Source organism: Myotis davidii, unplaced genomic scaffold, assembly GCF_000327345.1.
Source record: "Myotis davidii unplaced genomic scaffold, ASM32734v1 scaffold654, whole genome shotgun sequence".
NCBI lineage: Eukaryota > Metazoa > Chordata > Mammalia > Chiroptera > Vespertilionidae > Myotis > Myotis davidii.
In genome coordinates, this window is record NW_006285795.1 from 75,714 (window position 1) to 94,498 (window position 18,785).

Below are 18,785 nucleotides of genomic sequence, written 5' to 3' on the forward strand. Positions count from 1 at the left end.
GACTTGGTTAAATAAATTCACATAATAGTAAGTAGATCTCAAATGCAAATAGGACCATGGGATATAAATAATGACAGAAACCATAAGAACAGGTTTATAGTCAATGGGACCTGAAGAAAGAACTGGATTAAAATGAGTTTGTTTTATTTAAAAGAAACAGGGAACTGGGGGGCAGGAAAGGATTAACCAAAGAACTTATATGCATATATGCACAGCCCATGGACACAGGCAATAGTGCTGTGAAGGCCTGGGGAGGGGAAGAGGTAGGGATGGGAGTCATCGGGGGTGAAAGGGGGACAACTGTAATACTTTCAACAATAAAGGTAAATTTTTAAAAATAAAAGAAACAGATGTCATTAATGGCAAAATGCATTTAAACTGGAGTGATACAATGCGCTGTAGTATCTAACACAGCGGTTCTCAACCTGTGGGTCACGACCCCTTTGGTGGTCGAACAACCCTTTCACAGGGGTCGCCTAAGACCATTCTGCATATCAGATATTTATATTACGATTCATAACAGTAGCAACATTACAGTTATGAAGTAGCAACGAAAGTAATTTATGGTTGGGTCACAACATGAGGAACTGTATTTAAAGGGCCAGAAGGTTGAGAACCACTGATAATACATGTGTTATTCCCTGCCATAAAGGCTTTGTAACAGTGACCACAGGCCCGCTGAGAAGACTTGAGGACATTGTTTAAGGGCATAGCAATGACAATGGTAGCCAAGCCAGAGCCAAGTGAAGGACATACTTACAGGCAACGATATTTACGTAGCGGTTCTTGTGCTTGTTGTCCGGGTGATTGGAGCTGTCTGCTGTGATACCTAAGTCAACAGTACAGCTCTGAACTTCCTGTAAAGAAATCGTACGTGCAACATTCTCACACGTGTCCTTTCAGACAAAGGGCCTTAAAATATAATGAAGACAAAACAAACGAAATAGTCTATCCAAAAAAATTTTAGCATGTTACAACTATTTCTTGGCTAAGAGAAAATGCAGTGAAATAATGCCTTACCTGGTAAAACTCTTTCAGTGTCTAATGAGGGAATGAATGCCAAAAAAGTAAAGAAATCAAATTCCACAGCACACGACAAATGAGAAAAAAAAGTGTTCATATTAGGTTTACAATGGAAAACTATGATCATGCAATAAATACATTTGTCAAATACAAAACAGAATGTTTCAAACAGTTACATGCAAATCAAAATCTCTAACAATTTGGAACTTTAAAATTATGGGAAAGGAAAAATTAACATTTTTAAAAAGGACAGTGGTAAAATAATATGATGGTTTTTTAAAAATTCAGATGAGAAAGCCATCTATTTGATGACACATTTTGTCATGTTAGGTAGATTTGCTAATATCCAAATATAATGCTATTTGATCACTGTAGCACTATTTGAAACTGTGAATTAGTGATACATATTTTTGTTTGATTAATTTTAAAGAATAAAACACTTCCTATTAGGTGGTTTGAAATAGATTTAGGGTTATAAAATATTAAAAATCACCAAAACCTTTTTATCATATATTCCAGGTCATTTTGAAACAAAAATTTAGATAGCATTACTTTCTACACACTGACCTCTTTTTAATTTAATCTTTAATGTGTATAGAAAATTACTCTGGCAATTATCTTTAAAAATGAGCTAAAATATTTTTCAGAGATATTTTCTAACGATATCAGTTTGGAATTAATAATTATTTAATATTAAAATAATGACATGAAAGCCTTACACTTTTTTGAGAAAGTATATAACCCAAATATGAATCTGATTAATCACAAATGGCCCAGCCTCTCTCCACGTAAGCTTTTAATGTCTCTTTTGCAGCAAGTCATTCTGACTCTAGATTTAAAAACAATCTAATATTTAAAAGGTATAGAATTATTAGTTACTAAGCTAATTATTAAGTTAATGAAAAGTTTTCTTTTTTAAATCAAACTGTGAGTTAAAAGCAATGGAATTAAAAAACACATTCTGAGGTTATTAATTTCATTATTACAAATAGCATAGTAATATTCAAAATGATTTTATAGTTGTGAAAGTGATAAATTTGCTTTTGCCCGTATGCTATCAGCAACTTTATTATAAATTGTTTATTTTTCCTGATGGTTTTTAACATTTGGAAAATCAGACCTATCCTTGGCACATTCTCTCACTTTCAATTATGATTTTGTTTGAGGTGAGCCTGGTAGTTTCTATGAGTTAAAATCGGACCACTCAGTAACCTCTGTTAAATAAGAACAATTAATTTGACGTTTTAAATATGTAATTCTTTATATTATTCCGCTTTACTTAGTCATTATCTCACACTGATTTCTTATTCAAAGTCTCTATGGCTTAGGTTTTTTTAAAGATTTGGTGAATTGCCTATTTTAAATTTAGTGAAACTACATCACTTTTCATTTCTATTTCTTTGGATTTCGTAAAGCTTTCTCATCTGTGGCATCTTCCTTCCCTAAATGCACCTGGTTGGCGTGACTCCTGGGAAGCAGTTGCTGGGTGCAATGGAGAGAGTGGCACACCCTCTGATCAGGAGCAGAGCTGAAAGTGCTTTAAAGAGGGAGGTCCTGAGCCCGGCAGGTGTGGCTCAGTGGTTGAGCGCTGACCTATGAACTAGGAGCCACAGTTCCATTCCCGGTCAGGGCACGTGCCTGGGTTGTGGGCTGGCTCCCCAGTGTGGGGTGTGCAGGAGGCAGCCGGTCAATGATTATCTTTCACCATTGATGTCTCTCTCTCTCTCTCTCCCCCTATCCTTTCATCTCTCAAATCAATAAAAATGTATATTAAAAACAAAGGTCCTTAGAGCATTTGGATATTCAGGAGGGAGACAGAAAAGCCACATAATGCTTCCCAGAGGGGGTTGGGGGTGGGGGGGGAAGAGAGGGGGGAGGGGGACTGAAGATCCCTAGCTTTCTGGAATGGAAAGGACATGAACTTTAAAATCACAGACCTAGGTTTGAATCCCAGCCCTGCTATTTTAGTTATTAATTCACTTCTATGGAAACTGATTTCATCATCAATGTAAATAAAAGCAAGTAACTTCTAGAGTTGGGTGAAGGCTGAATGTAGAGTCACCTAGTACAATAAGTGACCCTATTTTGAAAAATCTGTAAACTGATAGTTCAATGGGCCACAATAAAATCATAGCAAATTTATCTGCCTCATCACGAGTATTTTGAGGGATGTTACTAGAAAAGTTTTCATTGATTGTAAATTTTAAATGCTTTTTAGAAATGTATATTTTTTTTTAGAATTTGGGATGTTCCTTTGTATAATATTTATTATACCTGTATAATAAGTGCTTCTGCATTTATAGTGCTGTGATATTTATAATTAACCATTTGTATATACTTTGGCTGAGAAACATGAAATTTAGTCATTTAGGGTAATTTATGTAATTTAGAAAATTAAAAGGGATCAGTGTTACTAATGCCTATTACTTTTAAGAAGAATGCTAGAGTTCTGTATTTTATGTGCTAGTATTAACTATATTTTTAAAAATGTTTCCTCTAGTATGACATGGCTTTTTAAAATGGAAAACCAATTTTCTAAATTATATGATAACCATACCACATATCCTAAACACATATATGAAACTAATATTCTCACCAGAAGTGAAAATGGTTTCAATGTCATTAGGTCAAAAAATAGTCTACTGCTGAATCATTTAAATTTGCTATTTTCCATATTACTTAACATAGACATAGTAAAATCATACCTCGAATTCTTCAGTAAACCCACTACTTGCATGTAAGTCTGCAACATGCTTTGGAAAGTGCTTTATTGGAATTGCTCCAACATCATCTAAGTGAATAAAAAAAAATGAGGTTGGAAAGGATAATTCAACTTACATGAATGTGCTCCCATTATAAAGATTTATTGGTGGCTCCTTCTAAAACAACTTCAAAATTCAATTATTCTTATAACCCCAATGAAACATTTAGCAACAATTACCAATTTTCTCTATATTTCCTATCAATCATAATCTACATTTTAGAATTCTGACTAGATCAAGAATCTCTTTTCCTTTTATATTCCAAAAAGAAAAGAGTTCATTTTCAATGTTAAATTATAAATGCCACCAAAGCCTCACTTTTTATCAGTGAACTGCAACTCTTTATGGCTAACTTTCTTTAACATGAATAGGAGTTGCATGTAAATTCTAGGGAAAAATGCAGAAACAATATACTTACAATTTTATCATGGACATGATATATAGTGCAATTTCAGTTTTTAAAAAATTATATAGCTCAATGTCTTACAGTTAAATAGTAAGATTTTTTTTACAGTTGAAAACACTTTTCCTTTATTTTATATGTAATAGAGAAGACTTACATGCAGACTGTTCATTGAAAATGATGTCAAAAATCTTTGGGACTTTTGCCCTAACCGGTTTGGCTCAGTGGATGGAGCGTCGGCCTGCGGACTCAAGGGTCCCAGGTTCGATTCTGGTCAAGAGCATGTACATGGGTTGCGGGCACATCCTCAGTGGGAGGTGTGCAGGGGGCAGCTGATCGATGTTCCTCTCTCATCGATGTTTCTGGCTCTCTATCCCTCTCCCTTCCTCTCTGTGAAAAATGAATAAAATATATTTTTAAAAAATCTTTGGGGCTTTTAATCTTTAGTATTTCAAGAATTTGTAAATATGCTATGGAAACAAACTCATCGTATCTGTGAGTTAATTGTGAAGAGGCCAAATTATTTCAACTGGCTCTATTTTTATTCCTGGAAAGACTTTCTTAGATTAAACATGTTACTAGTTCACAGCATGCAATTTCACAAGTGATTTCTCTGACAAGGAAACATCAAACACATTTCACTGGAAACAGTTATTTACATCAACAGCTGTTCAAGCATCCAGGCCATTTAATATTTTTAAGCCTCAATTACCAAGAATTGGTTGGTTAAAAAAAATTAGAATCCATCTGTTCTCTCTCTTAGATGAGTATACCTGAATACTAACATTGAATTAGCCAGTTAAGCTTAAGGAACTCTACACAAAGGTGTAATTCCACCTTCACACCTACTGGAGGATCTTGCCTGCAAGTAGCTTTTATAAGCAGATAAGGAAACAGAAATAATTTGTCACATCAAAATTGTTGGTTCTTTACTAAAGGTCCTTCCAATCCACTGATGCTATCCTGTACAGGTAACCTCTTCGCACAAGCAAACTGACTACTTTTTATTTACAATTATGTTATTTTGCTAATTTCCTTTATGAATTGGTCTGCAAGTGAGACCCAAATATCTTTTTATTTTCTGATTTTATATGAAAATGCACACACTTGGGTGATCAGGAGTGCATTTTTGAGAGTTGAGCAGGGAAACAAAGGGGGGATGCCCTTGATCACTATTTTGAGAAGCAGAACAGGGATTCTGGCTTTCCTGAACAAGATCCTGATTTTGGATTTATTTTTTATATTGTTAATGATAACCTATGCTGGGCTTTGGATAATATTATGGCTAATTTGCATACCCAGGCTAACAGGATATGTAGAAGAGCTAAGTTTGAAAGTGGAGGGAATCAAAATGCAATAGATAACAGAACTGAAAATCACAATTCCCTTATTTGTTCATGAGAAATGGTGCTGTCCTAACATAAATACACAGTAGTTTAATACAAAGAGTTAAATAGAAATAAGACAGTAGCGGATTAAAGACATAGAGTTAATGAAAGAGGAAAAACAGTCGAAGATGTCTGACTCCTACGCTTGTTAAAGGTTACAAAGAAAATGCTTCTCTTTTCTCCTTCCATTTTTTAAATCATGAGATTTCAGAAGGTAATATCAGGTAGAACTTGTGTCTTTAGCAGTAATATATGCAGTACCAGAAAATTTAAAAGGAGGCTTCTGTAAAATGGCCACGTGGATGAATTTTTCCTTTTGTTTTCCCTGATTTGGTGACTGTCCATGGCCTTATCTCACCTTCTATCTGTGCTTCCTCCATAGGCCACACATTTCTAGACAATTCCTTTTGTTATCTCTTTCATGCTGAGAGGTTGTACAATGGTAATAAAATAAGTGTCTGGGAATGTAGTCATAGCGTGAACTCTAGGGTCAATGGGTGTCTTAAATGACACTGGCTGATTCTTGCATAGTGTTAATCAGGCAAATTCTGATAAAAATAGTTGACTTTTTTTCTAACATAGTTAAGAAAACTTTTCCCACATAAATGCAGATGACCAGAAAGAACTAAAGATTCTCCTCATTTTAAAAAAATATATATTTTATTGATTTTTTACAGAGAGTAAGGGAGAGGGATAGAGAGTTAGAAACATCGATGAGAAAGAAACATCAATCAGCTGCCTCCTGCACACTCCCCACTGGGGATGTGCCCGCAACCAAGGTACATGCCCTTGATTGGAATAGAACCTGGGACCCTTGAGTCTGCAGGCCGATGCTCTATCCACTGAGCCAAACTGGTTAGGGCAAGATTCTCCTCATTTTTGTTATTTTGTCCTATCCACCCTATTGCATTGGTTTAGTCCATTTTTGTTGTTTAGGTTTCCACTAAAGAAGCTGAAAGGATCCAAACTCAGCATTATTCTTAACTAATATGTTATTGCTATAAGTGCTTATGTTCTTTAACATAGTACATATGAACAATTATAAGCTATTTTCCCACATCCTGTGTATGGCTAAGAATGTTCAAAATTTCTGAGAACAAGCTATAGAGCTGGATGCCTGATACATGATGTAATACATATTTTGGGCAACACAGATGTTTACTAAAGTATATTATAGGCATTTGCAAAGTACAATAAGGACAACCCTTCCAGCATTTTGCTTTTCATTCAACACCAACCAGCTACTCATGGTCATATGTTAAGCTATTACCTGAAACTGGAAAGACAGGTGTTGGAGGTGTGGATATTACTCTGGGGGAAGTACTGTCCTCCAAGTAAAAGTGTGCAGTCTGGAAACATTTCCTGGAAGGGAAAGAAAGCAATTTAAACTACCAGCTGCCTCAGAGAATGAGATGATTTCTGAGCTGCTTAAAAGTCATGACAGAAATCTTCAGAAACAAAACATAAGGGGAAATCTGTATCTATTTTTATAAAACACAAAGTATTGGAGCAATTTATGGCCTCCAAATTCATCTCAGTTTTATGTCCCAGATGCAGAAGAGCAAGTGGATATCAGACTTGCTGAAAGCAGAGATGGTATTTGAAGTTGTAGCTGAAGTGGCAGCTTTGCGGAGGTCGAAGGTCTTAACACCCTAGTTACTCTTCCACTGTTTCTACCTTGGATAGGGCCACAGTGGAAAAGAGCCTGTCCAAAGCTATTTTCACTCAACATTTCAGTGACCAGGCCCGTCCGAGCCCATTCAGCCACTAGCAAAAGGCAGCAAGCTATGATTGTGTGGAAACAAAATTCCACAGTGGTAACATTTTGATGAAAAAAGAAGTCATCTTTAGACTGTATGATAATGCAATGACAGAACAAAGTGAGGAAATAATGAGCATGTAACCAAAAACAGGGGTGATTTTCTTCCCAACAGATGCTAGCCTTGTTGATGAGGGTTTTGAGAATAAACATATTTGGAATCAACGATAACTATAACCTACAATGTCACCCGCATCTATTTCCATTCAGATAATAAGAGTAACATCTGGTAAGAGCACACTACAAACTCCTGAGAAGAGCAAAGAACCAACTGCTGCTATAAATGAATGCAAAACATGCTTAATTTAAAAATTTAGATAATTAAAACTGCTAATGACACTCTTTGATGTGGGTCATTTAATTTATTTGAAGTATTATTCATGAGTAGTTAAGTTTATTTTGAATAAATGCCAATCTCATTTTCCACTTAAAAGCTTCAAGCTACAAGATATTTATCCTAATAAACTCTAACATAACATTTGTTCTTCCATGACACACCTACATTTTTTAAAATTTTTTAAAAATATATTTTATTGATTTTTTACAGAGAGGAAGGGAGAGGGATAGAGAGTTAGAAACATTGATGAGAGAGAAACATCGATCAGCTGCCTCCTGCACACCTCCTAGTGGGGATGTGTCCGCAACCAAGGTACATGCCCTTGAATCGAACCTGGGGCCTTTCAGTCCGCAGGCGTGGATAGCAGCCACCAAGCCAAACCGGTTAGGGCCACACCTCTGCATAAATTCTTCAATGGCTTCCCAATAGAATGGTTTTCAATTATTTCAGGAAAGACTAAAGACCCTTCATGATTTGGTCCCTTACCTACTTCAACTCTCTCATCTCCTTTAACTCCTTCCCTGACCCAATGGGCTCTAGTCCTCATGGCTCCTCTCCTTCTCCCTGGAGGAGGCCCTGTTAGTACCATCTCAAGCCCTTGGTTCTTGCTGTTGCCTCCGACCACCTTCCTCTTCCCCATCAGTTTTGCATCGGTGCAAAAGCCACTTCCTCTGAGAGTCCTTCTTTGACCATGCTAGCTAAAAATACCAGCCTAGCCCACCAAGTTACTATTCTCTGCCCTTTATTTGCTTTGTGGCACTTAGCACTGCGTGATACCTTATTTACGTATCTGTTCATTTGCCTTATATGTTTTTAGCTGGTCCCCCCTCATCAGAATGTAAGTTCCATTAAGGCAAAGTACTTTGTCTTAATCAGTGCAGTGTTAGTCCTCAGTGCTAAGAACAGCTCTGGCATGTGCAGGTGCCCTCAGATATTTGTTCAATGAATTCACTGCTATCCGTATGAGTCACATAACATTATATAGTTTATTTGTAACCTTCATGTCACAAGAAAAAAAATTCAAAAGCAACGATGTGCATAGCAAAACCTAGCCCTCTGCTGCAATGCTATAAGTCTTTGATAATGAAACCTGTGAGAACATAGATAATGGAGAGAACACAAGAATGGCTTCAAAAGCGAGCAGATGGTGCAAGGGGAAGATGAGTGGATGTAGAGTCAAATGACAAAGGGATCCTGTTCACATCTGGAAAGTGTAGTAGATATGGCAGATCAATGAAGAAGGGAGGGCCGAAACTGGTTTAGCTCAGTGGATAGAGCATCAGCCTGCAGACTGAAAGGTCCCAGGTTCAATTCCGGTCAAGGGCATGTACCTGGGTAGCGAGCACTTCCCCAGTGGGGGATGTGCAGGAGGCAGCTGATCGATGTTTCTCTCTCATCGATGTTTCTAACTCTCTATCTCTCTCCCTTTCTCTCTGTAAAAATTCAATAAAATATATTTTAAAAAAAAGAATGGAGGGATGAGGGCCAGCCTATATAATAAAAGCCTAATATGCTAAGTATCTGACTGTTCGTTCAACCGTTTGACCAGTTGCTATGATGTGCACTGACTACCAGGGAGCAGATGCTCTCACTAGTGGGGTCCCTTGGCCTTGCCTGCACCTTATCCCAATCCAGGACCCCTCGGGGGATGTAGGAGAGGGTTTCAGCCTGATCCCCACAGGTCAGGCCGGGGGATCCCAGCGGTGCAGGAATCCGTGCACTGGGCCTCTAGTAGGTCTCATGATAAAGCAACCATCCCCTAGCCCTAGCTGGATAGCTCAGTTGGTTAGAAGATTTCCCAGATACACCAAGGTTTTGGGCTCAGTCCCTGGTCAGGGCACATACAAAGATCAACCAATGAATGTGTAAAAAAGTGGAAAAACAAATTGATGTTTCTCTCTCTCAAATCAACCAACCAACCAATCAATCAATAAAGAAACCATCCTATTGAAATACCACATTAGAATAGAATTAAAAGCAGACTGGAGCAGAAACCACAGGGAAAATTTGGCTTATCTTTGCAACCACAGATGTAGCATATTCTGAAACTGGGTTAGACACTTGCTTTTAAGATCACGGAGTACAATCTCTTTCATTCCTCTAAAATAAGGTTACACAAGCTGTAAAAGGGTTTGTATTCACTTTTCAATGAATCTTAAAGTTATAAAATGCATGAAGAGACAGTGCAATATAGCAGCTGATACAAGAATCTCTTCTACAGCATCTTTGACACATAAAGAAGACCCAGTCTGAATGCCTTCAGTAACAAGGAGCTCACTTCTTTTTGTCATCTTTAGTTGCTAGCTATTTTCTTCTCATTCTACTTCAAAGCTCATTCCCTTCTAAGTGCCTCCAAATGGTACCAAAGGGGAAGGCCTCCTGTCCCACTGTTGTGCCTCTGGCTGTTGAAATTGTTCTTGTATCAAACCAAAACTCAGTCTCCCTATTCCTTTAACACACTGGCTCTAGTTCTGTATGTTACAGATTTTCAGATTATGGTACCCAGTATCTTACAATATGTATACCCTATCTACCTATGGTCCTCACCCTTTTTGACATTTCTACTTTAATAATACTAACAAGTTACAGATCATTGAACATGCCCTTTTCTGTCCTAACTCAGTATTTCTCCTCCCAGCTTTAAACACTGTTCTCCTTCTGATCAAATGCCTCTCTTACTGATATGCCAGGCAAGCGCTCTCCTCCTTCAAGACAGCTCAGTGGCATCTTCCCGGGGAAAACATTCTCTTGCTGTCTGAGCAGACTCTAGCACTCAGTTACTCTGTTCCCACTGCACCCAACACAAACTTCCATTCACAATCACCTTTACTTGATTTAAAAAATATGCTTAATTAACCCTGACCTTCACTGCACTGGACATTATTCTCCATTATTTTATTTTAAATTCTCTTTTTAATTGGTGGTTAGAGTAATTACTTTGCAATATATTTATTTTGTGCCATGCCATATATATTTAAAGATGGGACTTATGTAGACTCAACTCTTTCTTTTTTTTTTTAAATTGATTTTAGAGAGGAAGGAAAGGAAGAGATAGAAACATCAATAATGAGAGAGAATCACTGATTGGCTTGGCTGCCTCCTGCACGCCCCGCACTGGGGATTGAGTCCTCAACCCAGGCATGAAAACTTGACTGGAATCGAACCCAGGACCCTTCAGTGCGCAGGCCGATGCTCTATCAACTGAGCTAAACCAGCTAAGGCTAGACTCAACTCTTAATACAGTGCCTGGAGTACAACAGGTGTTAAACGTTGAATGATTAGATGGATTTCCAGGAGCAAGTAAATCCACCAATCAATTAGTTTACAGCTGCATTCTAAAGTCTCTTATCTACCCAAACCCCAAATGGGATAACTTAAAAATCTCAAAGCATTTGGGAGGGAGAGGTGGAGTATATAGCTAGAGAAAGATGAATGCATGGATGGATGAATGGATGGACCAATAGAAAGAGCTTGTCTCTGAGAAAATGGGAAGAAGATAGCATCTCATAAAATAGAAAAGATAAATTAAAACACATTGGTACTGACGTTTAACATGTTGCTACTGTTCACTGTACTATCTGGGTAAATACCAGCTCTACTTTTTTTTAGCAAAAGAACCTTGTAAGTAGGAAAATCATACCAAAAAGCCTGTAAGTGGGAAATATTAAAATAGTGCAGGATAAATTCTGGATGAAGGGCATTTGTATATTGCTACTAGGTAACCTTACCTAGGAAGTGACATTCTACTTAAAAGGCAGCACTGTACTGGGAGGCCTCTATTCTGGGGTGGTAGCTCCCCTTAATGGCCTACAAACTTAAATTTAAGATGAAGAGAGAATTCGAAATGCTTTTCCTCCCACTGCCACCAGTCAAAACAATGTGTCTATGGCAAGTTTTTTTCTACACCGCTTTTAATGAATGCTGTTTTGTTGAATATAACTTTGGCGTTTTGTTTTTTTTTAAATTCTAACTATTAAAAAAGCTCTAAAAAAATTTACCCCTGGTCTTTTTAAAAAGAACTTTTTGACTATCTTCCTTATCAAAGTAATTTTGCATCTTTGAAATTTACAACTTGGCTTATGTAAATTATACCTTAAAACATCTGGAAAATAATTTCAAGGCATATTATTTAATGTATGACAAGACACTATCTATAGTCCATCTGTTCTGTATAAGCAATGACTGTCTTCACGGCTATGTGCTAAGTGTTGATCACTATGTCTCCTGCTAATTATCACTCAGCCATGATGAAAAAGTGATGACTGTTTTAAACTTGCAGACATAGGCCCTATCAATCAACGTTAATCTGATTATTCAATTTACACCTTTTCATCACAGTAAGTATTTAGAATTAAAAACTCAACATTTGTAATTATTATTCCATTTTTTAGATCCTTATACAAATAGGGAACAATATCCATCCCTCATGCTGTATTCATGACAGAAACCTGAAAGGGCTGACTGAAATCTGTACGGTAATCTAGTGAAACTTCCCTGCAAATGGTAAAAAGAGAAAACTAATTCTTAGGTGGGTGAGTGAGGTGCCCAAGGCCATAAAACAAATGCCAGGATGAACTGGGAAAGGGACCCAGATTTTATCACCTCTAATTTATTCTGTCTTCCTGCTACAACATCTTTTCTCTCAAGGTTTGCATAAAACATAGGGGACCACCTTGAGTTCGGTAAATTACACAAAAGAGAGGATTTAGCATAACACTCTGAGGTTATACTTTTCTCCTAAACACTAGGCTAGAAAAAATGTTTAAATATGTAAACTTGGAAACACAAAAAAGGGCCATATAACCATTAGGACTCTTGTTGGTATGATTTTAAAAAATATTTTTATTGATTTCAGAGAGGAAGGGAGAGGGAGAGAGAGATAGAAATATCAACGATGAGAGAGAATTATTGATTGGCTGACTCCTGCATGCCCCCTACCGAGGATCGAGCCTGAAACCCAGGCATGTGACCTGACAGGGATTTGAACCATGACCTCCTGGTTCATAGGTCGATGCTCAACCACTGAGCCACGCCAGCTGGGCTGGTATGATTTTTAACCTCTCCACAGGCTACCGTTTCTAGGAAGGCCTAAAATGTTTCCAAATTGACTAGTGGAATCATATTGTTCACAAATGCATCTACACTGGAATTTGGGTAATTGACACAAACCTTGAAGAATGTACTAACACTTGCATTTTGTAATTTAGCAAATGATAACCCTACCATATTATTGATCTAAAAGATGACATTTCAAAGAGATTTAACTTCACATGGATGTGAGTAGAACAGATATGTCAAGTTTTGAAATGGGTAAGTAAAAATAGCAAATCTTATCAAAACATTTGATAGTTAGATATAAAATATACACATAAAGCTAAGCTGGTTTGGCTCAGTGGATAGAGCGTCAGCCTGCAGACTGAAGGGTCCCAGGTTCGATTCTCGTCAAGGACACAAGCCCAGGTTGCAGGCTTGATCCCTGGTAGGAGGCAGCCAATCAATGATTCTCTATTATCATTGATGTTTCTATCTTCCTGTCCCTTACTCTCTCTGAAATCAATAATATATTTAAAACAAAACACATAAAACCATCAGAGTGCGAATGCACTCTGTATTCAAGGTATATCTCATGTTATTTGTGAGGAAAAGAGAAACATCTTATTGGTGAAAGTAAAATTAATATTGTCAAACTTGTAATCTCATGTTTTTTCCTTGCATGTTACAGATGGAATGACCCATTATTAATAGAAGATAAAAAACACTCCAAAATTTAATTTTCCATGAAATATCAAATCATATTGAAATAAGAGTAATTTTCAAATTTGTAGAAAATAAACTTAAAATATTAAGAGATTAGAAGACTCATAATAATTATTTCAATCTTATAATGATAAACTATCTGACATCTTTATTAGAACTTTGTTCTAGCACTATTTACTATGAAGTAGAATTAGGTCCTGCTTTCCATCTTATTTTAAATTTGTTTAACTCCAATTCCCAATAAGTTCAAAAATTAGTTTGGCAGGAGAAATAGATTAGATATAAACAAGTCATTTAAATAAACACGATATCAATATTGGTAAGAAGGGAGAAAAGCAATATGAATTCTTGTTGAGCAAACTTGTATGAATTCTGTGCTGTGATCTCGGGACTCTGCAGAGCATGGGATCTTCTGGAAAAAGAGTCATTGGCAACTACAGAACTTACTGAAGAAAGCAGCTTTGTTTGCATCATGTTGTGGACAAAATAGGCACCTGACCCATGTACAATAACAGAAGCATGATCTATTCTCCACAGTCTGCAGTCTACTCTGTTCTGAAAGGAAATCAGGTATGAAATACAGGTGGCCTTGAAAACATTCTACCGTAGCCAACCAATGTCATGCAACCGCATGCTCCAGGGATGGCTCTCAGATACTCAGCTCATCCTGCTTCCGGTCTTGCCTCCTGCCTGCAATGCCCTTCTCCTTTATCTTTAGCTCTACCTTCTTCTGCTGCTGCTGCTTCTTCTTCTTTTTTTTTTTTTACAAAGCCTTGTGAGGGCTTTAAAAAAAATTTTATTAACATATTTTAATTGATTTCAGAGAGGAAAGGAGAGAGAGAAATATCGATAAGAGAGAATCACGGATAGGCTGCCTCCTGTATGCCCCACATATGCCCTGACCAGGAATCAGACCGTGACCTCCTGGTTCATAGGTCAACGCTCAACCACTGAGCCACGTGGGCCAGGCCTATCTCCACCTTCTGAATCCCATCCAGCTCGAGCACTACATTACGTTTGCCTGCCATTTCTGGCCTGTGAAGATCCTTTGTTCTCTTTTAGCTTTAGCTCTTTAGCTCTTTTAGACCATTTTAGCTTTACAGATATCAGCTGCCATGCAAGCACTTTTATAATATTTTATGTATTTTCATGGAGAATTACTTCTCCTCAATGAGCATAAATTTCTTGACAGAAGTGACTGTCATTCATTCATTTAAAAATATTCTCCCGTAGTTGTTACCTTAGGTACATCAAAAATAGTCAATATTTTTGAAATAGTAAATATTTTTGAATAAAATGAGAATATACTTTGGGATAACATAAAGAACGGTAATATGGATTTATAGCAAAATGTAAACAAAAAGGAGTTAATTATAGATCTTCTGAACAAAATGCTCTTTGAAAACAGAATTAGAAAGTACTAAGCTATGCCCTTTACTTAGTTTACAGATATGATTCTCTGTATCATTATGAAGTTCTTGTTTACTAACAGAAAATCATAACAGGTATACTGACTTACATTGTGTCCATGTTAAACTCACCAATTTGCTTTGTGTTCATCTTGCTATAGGATGGGAAGTTTATGATGGGTATAATTTCCCCTGTCTTTTAAAGATTTTAACAGGTTATTTATTGGTGGGAATGAAGCTAAATTTCATCCTCAAAGCAAATTAATATATTTTCAAATCCCAAGGGGCTTTATATGGTCATTCATTTTATTTTCTAATTAAATTCATATTTTAATTGCTTGAAATTTTTTTACTTTTATATATGGGGTATTGTTTTTTTTAGTATGCAGTTGATATGCATCTTGTACAGAATCCAATAATTAAAAAACTACTTTTTACTATATCAAAAATTATGTATTCTTAAATAATAATTTTAACAATTACAACAGTAGGAGCATTGAAGCTGAGAAGGTTATAATCATGTTAAATGTTATGATAAGGTTTGAATGTTAAATATGAAAGTATAACTGTAGCCCTGACTGGTTTGGCTCAGTGGATAGAGCATCTGCCTGCGGACTGAGGGGTCCCAGGTTCGATTCCGACCAAGGGCATGTGCCTTGCTTGCGGGCACACCCCCAGTGGGGAGTGTGCAAGAGGCAGCAGATCAATGTTTCTCTCTCATTGACGTTTCTAACTTTCTATCCCTCTCTCTTCCTCTCTGTAAAAAATCAATAAAATATATTTTAAAAAAAAGAAAGTATAACTGTAAAAGTACTGCATTATAATAACTTAATACAAAGGTCCTCCATTTTACCTTTCATTGTTTGATTGAAGTATGAAGAATAATCAAATTTTTCATTATTATGACTCTGGATTCAAAAACTAATCTCATTCATAGTACCTGGATAAGTTAGTGGTAGCTCTCAAGTAAAAAGAATTTGAATGTGCTTTGACAAACTTTCAGGTAAAAACAGGCAAAAATCTGAGCTTTATGAAATACATTTCCAAAGAAAACACTCAACTTACCTCCAATAGATGAGAATACCCACAAGAACCACTAGACAGATAAAAGTCAGGGCTGACACGATCACAAGGGGTATAACTGCCTTCTTTTCGGATTCCAACCCCTCAGCTAGACCAATACGAGACTCATGGCTACTATTACTGGCCTCTGTAGTCGGAGAAAATGAAGAGAGTTGATATTTAAATTTAAAGGAAAGTTACAACATTTTCAATCAAATAATTGCAATTTTCAATCATAAACAATTGCAAATAATTGCTTACCTTTAAAATTTTGACTCTATGATGCAAAGAACGTTTATGATTATAAGCCAATTTAAGTAAACCAAAATCTAAAAAGAAGGCAGGCAATCAGACCTGAAGAACTATAACATCCTAACAGAGATTGGCTCCCAGGTAGCGGAGCTATGGCAAGCGTGAGCATAATACTGCCTTGAGAAGATTGTTACCAGGAAAAGGGAAGTACTAAAATAAGCAGGCTATCCAGCTTTGAAATAAAACAATCAGGAAAATAATGCTACTTACTGAATCACCATATAAAATCTTGATTTTCCAAAATTAATTTTAAAAGAATCGTTTTTAATCCTGCAATTAGGTAAATAATTAGGAGCAGTTAATCATTTCATTCAAAGAGAATCTTAGGACAAGCATTCTTACATGAAGATAAGTCTTCATGAAGATAACAACGATTTAAAATTTAAATGCAGGGTGCTTTAAAAATGTTATTTTGAATATCCTTCTTATCAAATGTTTCTCTATCAAAAATAAAAATACTACTGCGCATGCATGGAAGGACTCCATAGATCTAAGAAATTCTTTTCAAATATGCCAATGTAAATTATGAAAAAGGTTAAATTCTCTCCTTGGGTTCATTTTAAAAGGTGACAAGTGAGTATTTTTGTGAGCAAGCAGGTGTGTCCTTGTTCTAGCACTTTCAAAATCACTGCCACTGGCGCTGTCCTTCCAAGTTGTTACAGGCGGTTGAGAACCCAGGGGGTCAGTGGCCAGGCACCATCATCCCTTCCGCTCTGCGGTGTGTGCAGTGGGAGACAACGGCGCCTGAACAGAACTGTTCTCCCACAATGCCATGCTGACAGCACTACCTGGCTACCTGGAGGCGTTTAGAAAGAACTACATTTACTTTCTCCAGGAGGGTCTCCATTGCTTCTTACGCAAATGGCACAGCTGGTGCTATTACACGAAGTACCTTACCATTAGTGACATGAGACAAAGGGAATCAATGGAAATGGAAATATTTTGAGAGTTGATATACATTCATAAGCAAAATATAGATAATGCAGAGAACTTAAGATGTAAAATGATAGCTTCCTTCTGTAACCGGATGAGGCAAAAAGGGCCAAAATTTTAATCTACTCACACAGACCCAAGGCATAGGAATGATATCAAATTTCCCAAAATGTTTGTTCTTACAATTTATAAATGCATTTTCTAAAAAAAAATAAAAATAGGGGAATTCAAGGATGTGCCTAAAAATCATAAAATGGAAAAGTGGAAATATTGTAAGTCAACTGACACTTGCGCTGTAGTTAATATTCTGTGAGAGAAGCCCACGTTTACTTTCTACTTCATTAACCATGTGCCCTGGCAGTTACGTATAAGGCGAGGCTCGCTTAGAAAATGAATTAATCTGATGATGAATCCTTTACAATATCTCTATAAAATTTACAAAAGCACCTTATTTTATTGTCTTTACATTTTTTTCTGTTGTAACTATCATGGTCTAAATGGAAAATCTGTGGGTAATAAATTAAACCACCATTTAGCAAAGTTCCTGGTACCTAGTAATTACAAAGGGTGGTTAATACTATCTGTTATTCTCAAAGTGCAGTCCTTAGTGGCATTGGATCCTCTGAAATTTGTTAAAAATGCAATTTTGGGGCCTACCCCTACATGTACTGAAACTCAGTGGTGCCCTGGCTGGATAGCGCAGTTGGTTAGAGCGTTGTCCTGATATGCCAAGGTTGCAGGTTCAAGGTTCAGTCTCCAATCAGGGCATAAAAGAATCAACCTGGAGAGGAAGATGCTAAGCGAAACAAGCCAGTCGAAGAAAGGTAAGTATCACCTGATCTCACTCATTTGCGGTATATACTGAACAATGTAAGCTGATGGACAAAATAGATCCAGAGACATAGAAGCAGCGAACAGACCATCACACCTCAGAGGGAAGGCAGGGGAAGGTGGGAGGAGGGTGGTAAGAGATCAACCAAAGGACGTGCATGCATATAAGCATAACCAATGGACACAGACAATAGTGGGGTGAGGGCCTGTGCTGGGGGGCGGGAGCGGGCTGGGAGAGGTCAATGGGGGAGAAAGGAGACATATGTAATATTTTCAACAATAAAGGATTAAAAAAGACCCACAAATAACCAGCGAGGAGAGCACGGGGGGAGAGTCAACCAATGAATGCGTAAATAAGTGGAACAAGTCAATGATTTTCTCTCTCTCTGAAAATTAGTAATAATAAAAAAGACACTGTGGGTAAGGCCCTGAAATCTGTTTAACAAGTCCTCCAGGTGATTCTGGTTCACATTAAAGTTTGAGAACCAATGATGTACATTAATTACATACAAAGTGAGCTTATATAATTACACAGGTCTTCAATGACTACAGATGTTCATAACACTATGCATATAAACATATATAGATACATACATCTCATTTATATATATGCATGTGCAACATATATGAGATATGTATGATCATATATGTGCTATATAAGATACACAACACATAAAATGCATAACAAATTACCATATATACCATACACACTATGTATACACACTATCCATACACATGTGCACACTCTG

The 18,785-nt window shown here is 36.9% G+C and overlaps 1 protein-coding gene across 4 annotated transcripts in view; it reads right to left on the minus strand.

Moving 5' to 3' along the window:
- PTPRZ1 (protein tyrosine phosphatase, receptor type Z1) overlaps positions 1–18,785 on the minus strand; it is a 168,653-nt gene that overhangs the window by 23,597 nt on the left and 126,271 nt on the right. For 2 of the 4 annotated variants that reach the window (XM_006756826.2, XM_006756824.2), the window contains exons 13-17: positions 15,964–16,108; positions 6,847–6,938; positions 3,729–3,814; positions 1,021–1,041; positions 761–857 (exon numbers count right to left, since the gene is read on the minus strand). In XM_006756826.2, the coding sequence (XP_006756889.1) occupies positions 761–857; positions 1,021–1,041; positions 3,729–3,814; positions 6,847–6,938; positions 15,964–16,108 (441 nt within the window). The remainder of the gene's footprint in view (positions 1–760; positions 858–1,020; positions 1,042–3,728; positions 3,815–6,846; positions 6,939–15,963; positions 16,109–18,785) is intronic. The other 2 variants (XM_006756827.2, XM_006756825.2) reach the window with 1 other exon arrangement.